The 8,788-nt window shown below is 40.9% G+C and overlaps 1 protein-coding gene across 1 annotated transcript in view; it reads right to left on the bottom strand.

The window, feature by feature from the left end:
• Positions 1–1,317: 1,317 nt before the first annotated feature.
• MXD4 (MAX dimerization protein 4) overlaps positions 1,318–8,788 on the bottom strand; it is an 84,742-nt gene continuing 77,271 nt past the window's right edge. The window contains exon 6 of the mRNA XM_033950747.1: positions 1,318–3,857. Coding sequence (XP_033806638.1) covers positions 3,709–3,857 — 149 coding nt within the window. The 3' untranslated portion in view covers positions 1,318–3,708. The remainder of the gene's footprint in view (positions 3,858–8,788) is intronic.

Raw genomic sequence — 8,788 nt, 5'->3', positions numbered from 1 at the left:
TCTAAAGGCGAAAAAACAGTGTGACAAGGCAGTGGCTGCTGCCAGAAGGATGCTGGGCTGTATAAATAGAGGCGTAGCCAGTAGAAGGAAGAAGGTGTTGATGCCCCTGTACAGGTCATTGGTAAGGCCCCACTTGGAGTATTGGAGACTGTATCTGGCGAAGGACGTAAGAAGACTTGAAGCGGTCTAGAGGAGGGCGACGAAAATGATAGGAGGCTTGCGCCAGAAGGCTTATGAGGAGAGACTGGAAGCCTTGAATATATATACCTTAGAGGAAAGGAAGGACAGGGGAGATATGATTCAGACGTTCAAATACTTGAAGAGTATTAACGTAGAACAAAATCTTTTCCAAAGAAAGGAAAATGGTAAAACCAGAGGACATAATTTGAGGTTGAGGGGTGGTAGATTCAAAGGCAATGTTAGGAAATTCTACTTTACGGAGAGGGTGGTGGATGCCTGGAATGCGCTTCCGAGAGAGGTGGTGGAGAGTAAAACTGTGACTGAGTTCAAAGAAGCGTGGGATGAACACACAGAGGATCTAGAATCAGAAAATAATATTAAATATTAAACTAAGGCCAATACTGGGCAGACTTGCACGGTCTGTGCCTGTATATGGCCGTTTGGTGGGGGATGGGATGGGGAGGGCTTCAGTGGCTGGGAGGGTGTAAATGGGCTGGAGTAGGTTTTAACGGAGATTTTGGCAGTTGGAACCCAAGCACAGTACCGGATAGAGCTTTGGATTCTTGCCCAGAAATAGCTAAGAAAAAAAATTTATATTGAATCAGGTTAGGCAGACTGGATGGACCATTCGGGTCTTTATCTGCTGTCATCTACTATGTTCACTGCTTCCTAGGTATACAAATCTATCTCATACGTATTCATTGTGGATATCCAGACAATCTGATTAGCTAGAGTTCCTTCAGGGCAGGTTTGGGAATTACTGTTATAAAAGAACTAGCTGCTTTAGAAGCTGGGACGCTTCATTCAAATATGACTAAAGTTCAGTAAGAGACAATGCTGTTTTAATTACTGTACTGTATCAATAAAACAACATTAAATTAATAGTTAAGATAATTGGATTCTATGTTTTATCAAGCCTTTAACAATTTTCTATGGTTTGGGTACAACTGTTCTTAAGTACTACAAGATCATATGCAATGTGTCTGTCTTAGCATGCATGAAAAGGTGCTTTTTGTTTTTTTCAGGCTCTAGAAAATGCTGTATATGACTAAATTTCTTTCCTAGTGCTCTTCGGCTTGATAGTGGTCACCAGAATATTTACAAAACTGTAGTAAAAAAACCAAACAAACCAAAATCCTCTTTTACATAACTGCTTTACTTGATCTGAAAACCATGAATGACTGGCTTGGAAGAACTCACTGGATCATCATTTTCATCTATGAAATGATAGTGCTAGAGCCATGTGATATTTATATCTCTGCTTTCCTTGCTGTAAAATTCAGGTTTCTTTTATTAGGTTCTGTGCAAGAGCTGCTTTTCATAAAAGGAAACACTTTACAAAGTCATCAGCAGTCTGTCTTATAATAAATGAATAGCAACACAATACTAGCCTTTTTCCTAACAGTTCTGTGTCACATGAAGTAAACAATTGTTCCATGATTTGAAAATCAGTAACATCTGCACCAAAAGAACTAGTAATTCATGTTACTTGCCACCTAAACCAGTGGCGCTTTCAGCCTCTTATAAGACCATACTACTGCATTTTGATTCACCAAAAAAAGACTTTTCTGGTGCATAAATACCCAATATTCAGTCACATAAAAGGTCTGAATCAATCTCAGTAATAATATTGCTGTGTTTTCCCCCAGCACCGAGGATATTAGTAATATACATTATAATAGTAAAAACATACGGTACATCACAGCAAAGGTTTTCTTTTTGAGCTGCCAGAGTTCATAATCAAGGAATTTACCCCAACGTCAAAGCTGAGGTTGATCTTAACCTAACTTATGTAAATGAAAATATATATGTTCCTTGTTTGCACTTTTGCTTACTGCTTAAAATTTGCCAACAGGAACATTAAGCTGCCACAAACATATTCAGATTTCTTTTCACAGGGTTTTCTAAACTCAGATAAGGATGTATTGTGCACCATTAAAAAGAACTGCACCTGCTTTTATATTTATGATTATCATTGTTTTAAAATGTCTTAACTCCCAAAATGGCACTGCATTTTATATTCTACATTTCAATGCATTGTTCTTGTTTTGCATCCTATTACTTTGGTCTCACAGAGACACTTAGCCTTAATAGTTAACAGAAAAAAGCCTGTGAGCTAAATATTCCAAGAAAGGACAACTTTCTACCAAGTTTTTCCGTATGTTACTTAATAATTATAGTGGAGTTGCTTATGGGACAATTTTTAATGTCAAGAAAACTTCTCTGTAAGCCTAGGAACAAATGAGAAACTAAGTTGTCCTTTAAACAGTGATCAAGGAGAGGCATACATAAATGGTCACCAAGGCACAATATGACAAAGATGAAGAGTCCCTGAGACTCCTGTCTGGGTCTGTACCATTCCCCTCCCAATACGAGTACATGAGAACATTTAGGAAAATATAATACAAAATCTTTTACAGGAAATATAGACTACACTTGCTAAAAATCACTTGTCTAAAAGTGTTTATAGCTTTTTTTTCTCTTTCTTTTTTTAAAGACCATCTTTAACAGATAATGCAAAGGCTGGTCCATTTTTCATACCCAGTAAGCCATGCTCTAATGACTTCCTGAAGCTGAGGTTCTATAATACAACTTCATAGTATTGCTACAGTTCATGTACATAAGTTCTTTCTGACCAGATTTGATGTACACCAACTACACTGCTGTAAATTTTTTTTCACACTTTTAGGAACTAAAATGCAATTAGAGTATGCAACAGAAAAAAAATAAACTTATCAACTCTGCTTTAGCTGAATACTGTAGCTGTAAGCCATGCACTCTGAAAAATTGCAGTCACAGCTGTAAATATGAAAAAGAAAACAAGTAACAGTAATTCACTTTGTATGTGAAGAAATACCTATGAAAAGTCTCTTTAAAAAAGACATTCTAATTTGCTATTGGTTGGCTGTTGAAGGCAAAAGCAAAAGGAAGCTTTCATCATGTCATATGAAGTTGTCATTAGAGCTGGCTTTTTTCCCATTTTGATGTACAGTAGTGACTTATTAGTCTGACCTTGATAAAAGATCACTTAGTGATACAAATTTTGAGGAACTGTCAGCTTCTCAAACACAACTGCCAAAATTATTACAGCTGCATATTTTCAGCCTGTTAGAAAGCATTTTAATATTTCATGAAAAACTACCACATGAAAAAAATAGGGTTTTGTTTCATGAAACTAATTTTGAATCATTATTACTTCATACATTAGTCTTATTTTTTTAACATTTACAATTTTGACAAAATAATTATCAAACTTCTTATACCATTAAGTTTCCAGCAATTAAATTTAATACTTTTCTTTAATGGAATGATAATGATTGTGAGTCTGGCCACGCCAAGATAGCTTTAAGTCACAACTGTACTTAACCACAGTTCACTGCATTAAAACCACGGTTTGTAATATCCCTTGCTGTGGTTACAGTGCAGGGGACCATGGGTTTCCCGGAAGAGTGGCAGTTGACACCTCTGGAATTTTTTCTTTAAGTGCCTTTAGTTAGATGGTCCTGAGTTGACGTTGCGTCTCAGGCACTACGACAGCCTGGCACTAAGTCTGTGGGAATGTGTATAGCCCCCATCACTAGAGCCACTTTGCAAACTGTAGGGATCCTCTACATCACTGGCACTTCCAACACTGTCCATTTCACCTGGAGTAAATTCCATTCCTTCAATATCAACTTCTACAAAAGACAGCAAGAGAGAAAAAAAAAATTAATATAAGCTTCAGCATACTCTTTCAGGTTATTCTAAAGAGCACAGTCAAAAATTATGAGCAATGTGTCTCTATGTTATGCATTAGGATGGAAAGCATCAATTGATGCCTAGTTCCGCTAGCTTTGTTCATTCTGTGCTGTGGTGTTTTTAGTGAGAGACATTTATCATATTAAAACCAGAAAGAGAAAATCCAATCCATATGGTACACTGCTGAGAAAAAAGGTTGTGAACTTAACAATAGTCTATATCAGTGGTCCCCAACCCTGTCCTGGAGGACCACTAGGCCAATCGGGTTTTCAGGCTAGCCCTAATGAATATGCATGAGACAGATGGTATGTTACATGTGTTATGTGCTTCTTAACATGCATTAAATAGCAATAATATGCATTACATTACCATAACACACATTAATATTACTTTATAAATTGAATGATGTGGTTTACAATGACAGTCCCCATTCCTACCCAATGCCCCTTTATCACACCTAACCCCTCCTGATGCCCCCATCACCCATGGGCCTAACTTGTGAAGTTTCTAGTATCTACGGAGTTATGGAGCAGGACCATCTACGGGGTCATGGAGCAGTGCCTCTCCAGGCACTGGGTTCAAAATGCCACCAGTGACCCCTAGCAATCGCAATTTTTTTCACATAAGGATATTTGTTGAAATATTTTTTGCTGACTAAATAATCAAAACCTATAATTTTGTTGAGTTCTTTATTCAGTGAGGTTATCTTATCAGGGTTCAGATTAAGATCTAGTAATTTTTGGTGTAAATTGTGCTAAAATATAGACCAATGGTCCCAACCCTGTCTTGAAGGACCACCAGGCCAATCAGGTTTTCAGGCTAGCCCTAATGAATATGCATGGAGCAGATTTGCATGCCTGTCACTTCCAGAATATGCAATTACTAACTACCCTCCCCCCAAATTAAGTTTATTGCGCATTAAACTTAAAAACTGTAAAGTTTTTAATGTGCATTAAAAATTTTTTATTGTGTGAATCAAACCAAAAAAGATCTCAAAGCAAGGAAAAGGGCCAAACTGAAAATGAACAAAAAATCTTTGCTCTGGGCACATCCCTCTATTTCCTCTTTTGACTGCCACCACACATCGAACAAAGAATTTCAGTATATCGCCCAGGATGACTAAAAGACCATTTCCCTAGGCAGAAATATTTCTTAATATGGAACCTAGCACTGTGTTAGTATAATTAGGTTTATGTTTTCATATATGAATCTCCTTGCCCCTTGCCCACAAATTTAATTTACTTTTTGACAACTAGTTTTCAAGTTTAATCATATTTGATAGATTGTCTTTGAGGAATCTTTCTAGGCAGTTTACAATAGGTAAAAACAAAATTCAACAAGGTGGAAATAAACTAAGGGCTCCTTTTATGAAGGTGCGCTGGTTTTAGCGCATGCACCGGATTAGCGTGTACTAACCAAAAATCTACCTCCTGCTCAAAAGGAGGCGGTAGTGGCTAGCGCGTGCTATTCCGCACGTTAAGGCCCTAGTGTGGCTTTGTAAAAGGAGCCCTAAGTCAATAGGACAGCAATGATATGGTCAGGTAGGGGCATATTTTGGGACTTTTGGGCATTAGTTTCCTTTTTTTTAATATGTCAGATCACAGCAACATTCAGTTAGTTTTTTGGTGGGCTTTAGTTTCCTTGTGTGTTCCTCAAGATTGTTCATTTAAATTATAACACAATGTACTATTAATTTGCATTCATAAGTACAGTGGAACCTCAGTTTGCAAGTAACACGGTTTGCGAGTGTTTTGCAAGACGAGCAAAACACTCTCGCAAACCTTAACTCACAAAACGAGCATGTCCCGATAAACGAGCACCCCCCCCCCTGCTCTAACCGGCATCGCACCCCCATGCCCGCGAATGCCTCCCTTCCCGAGAACCGGTATCGCACCCCTGTGCTGGAAACGGCATCTGCCCGCCCTCCCAAACAAGCTCAGTACCCCATATCTGCTGCTTGCCAGTTAAGAAAAGATCCCACCTCTTGCCTGGGCTGGGTCTTGAACATCTGCGCGTGCTCAAGGCCTTCTGGTTCTCGTTCTCTCTGAGGGGGGGGGGGGGGACGGAAGGAGGAGGTGGAACGTATCAAGCGAGTTTCCCTTACTTTCTATGGGGAAAGTCACTTTGATATACGAGCAATTTGGTTTACGACCATGCTTCTGGAACAAATTATGCTCATAAACCAAGGTTCCACTGGTTCAATTTTACACAGGCTTTATGTACTAACTTTTTATTTCTTCTTCTGAAATGTTATAAAGCTGTCCCTTTTTTCATATGTACATTATAGATTGCCAATATTGTGCACAGTTTTAGTTCTGGATTTATTTTTTTTAATCTATGTTTCAAATGGGTTTCTTTTTAAGTACTCTTCTCAGATTTTGACATTGTTTCCTTCATAGACTTTTATATTGCTTAACCTATATACTGTGTTTCTCCAAAAAACACACTAGGTCTTATTTTTGGGTATGGCTTATTTTTTTCCATGTACATGATCATCTCTCCCTCTCCTTTACCCCAATTCTTCCTCTTTCCTTTCCCCCACATGTGCAACATCTTTCTTCCCCTTTCACCCATCTCCTTGTGCCTTCCATCTGCAGCATCTTTCTATCCCTCCCATCCCCCTGTGCAGCAAATCCCTTGCCCAGCTTCTTTCCCTCCCTCCCATTCCTCGTGCAGCAGAACCCTTGCCCAGCTTCCATCCTTCCCTCCCTCCCTCCCATCCCTCATGCAGCAGAACCCTTGCCCAACTTCCATCCTTCCCTCCCTCCCCTTGTGCAGCAGAACCCTTAAGCACCTGTTCCCTGCCGCGCAGCCAAACCCCCACTGACCCTCCATCCTTCCCTCCCACCGACTGCTTGCCATAAATACCTTCCTGCAGAGCAGCGTTGGGAAGGCTATGAAGCAGCCTGTTTAGAGTGCTGCTGGCCTGACGCTGCTCTGCAGGAAGGTATTTATGGCTCATGGTTGGTGGGGTTCGGATGGGAGGGAAGGATGGAGGGTCAGCGGGGGTTTGGCAGTTTGGCTGCGCGGCGGCTGGAGGAAGAACTGCTGCCGGCGAATCCAGGGACTAAGGCTTACCCTTAGCACCGCTCCACGCCGGCACGGAGGAAGAGTTGCTGAAGCACATCCCTTCAGCTCCCTGATTTCAGCATTGGCGGGGGAAGACAGCATAAAACCGCCATAGCAGACACAAAAAAAGTTTTCAGCTCTGACGGCGCTGTAGAAAAGGGAGAAGGACCTCTGACGGTACAGAGGTTAAATACTGCCACTGCCCTGCTTGAAACACGAGAATTCCTGTCGACATTGGGATTGGGAAACAGTCAGCGAAGCAGCAACATCTCTCTTCAGGGCCCTTCCTCCGGCTGACTCCCATGGCGCAGAACAAGGCAAAACACTTGCACCTGCCTTCTGCACCGCTTTGACTCTGATGCAGCGTCTGGAGTCAGCTCGGGGGTCAGCTAGAGGAAAGGGCAGGAGGCTGAAAGCTCCTGCCCTACAGCGTTGGCCAGCAGGAGGAATTGAGATAAGGGGGGGCATGCCTGCCTGTGTGGGGGGGCCCTGTTGGGGAGGGCCCTGCCTGCCTGCTACTCTGCCTGCCTGCCCTGTCCCTGCCAGACCTGTGCCGTCCCAGCCTACCACTAGACCACCAGAGGGGACAGGGTACAGAGTCTGGCAGGGAGGGGGGACAGGGTGTAGAGCCTGGCAAGGAGTGTGGGGTTGGGTGCAGAGCCTGACAGGGAAAATTTGGTTCAGAATGTATTTTTCTTGTTTTCCTTCTCTAAATCTAGGGTGCGTCTTATGGTCAGGTGTATCTTATGGAGCAAAAAATACGGTATATGGGGTCAGTGGGTCAGTCAACTTTGGCAGAGGGGAGGCTGGAACATATAACCAGAGCCACTGCAAGAATGGTGACAGCCCTAGGCAAACCTTTGATCTTTTATCCCTCCCACAATTAATTTTCAGTCCCTTAGCTTACAGCCCTTCTCAAGAATGTGATTCATTAGAGTCAATAAATCATGATCATCACACAGGTTAAAATATGTGCAGATGGTTTTTAGAATTTGTGTGGCTTTGACTAGTGGATTTTTTGCCCCTTCAAGAAATTGCTTCCCAAAGCAACTGCCTGAAATGCCTAACGGTTGGGCTAGTCCCACCCACGACCACAATATACTTATTTATTTATTTAAGAGACATAGCCTGCTTAAAACCTAAGAGGGTTCCAAAAATGCATGCAAAAGTGATAAAATAAACATAAAAACATATAACTTTCTTCACTAAGCAATAAAAAGAAGCAAAATCACACATTCTGTATCCAATATCCTATAATAATTCAATGTCCTCATACATTAAAAAAAATGCTTCTACAAATAAAGAGGTCTTCAGAATTTTTTTGAATTGCTGTATATTGTTCACCATCCTTAACTGTCCCACTAAGTTGTTCCACAATTTCACTCCTGCCACAGAAATGGCCCTAGCTCAGATATCTGCATATTTAATCTGGTGCAATCTGTCCACTGATTAATGCATCATTACCTCAGATTTCAACAAAGAACAATGTGGACAATACCATGTCATAACGAGATAAATACCATGGTATTCAATGATGGATTGGCCGAAAGATCAACACCAACACTTTAAATACAATTCTACTTTAACAGGCAGCCAATGCAGTTGCTTCAAAAGGTGGGAAACAAGCTCACATTTACCACAATCATAAATTATGTGCTGCAGTATTCTGTACCAACTGCACTGCTCTACACCCAGAGAATACCATCCCTAGATATAAAGCATTATAGTAGTCTAACCATTGTATCACAATTCAGAAATCATACCCTGATAACATAAGTTTTAGCCTACATAGAAGACGCAT

The sequence above is a fragment of the Geotrypetes seraphini genome, chromosome 1, assembly GCF_902459505.1.
Source record: "Geotrypetes seraphini chromosome 1, aGeoSer1.1, whole genome shotgun sequence".
In the NCBI taxonomy this organism is placed as follows: domain Eukaryota; kingdom Metazoa; phylum Chordata; class Amphibia; order Gymnophiona; family Dermophiidae; genus Geotrypetes; species Geotrypetes seraphini.
The sequence above is the reverse complement of the archived record's forward strand: the minus strand, read 5'-3'. Positions and strand labels throughout refer to the sequence as shown.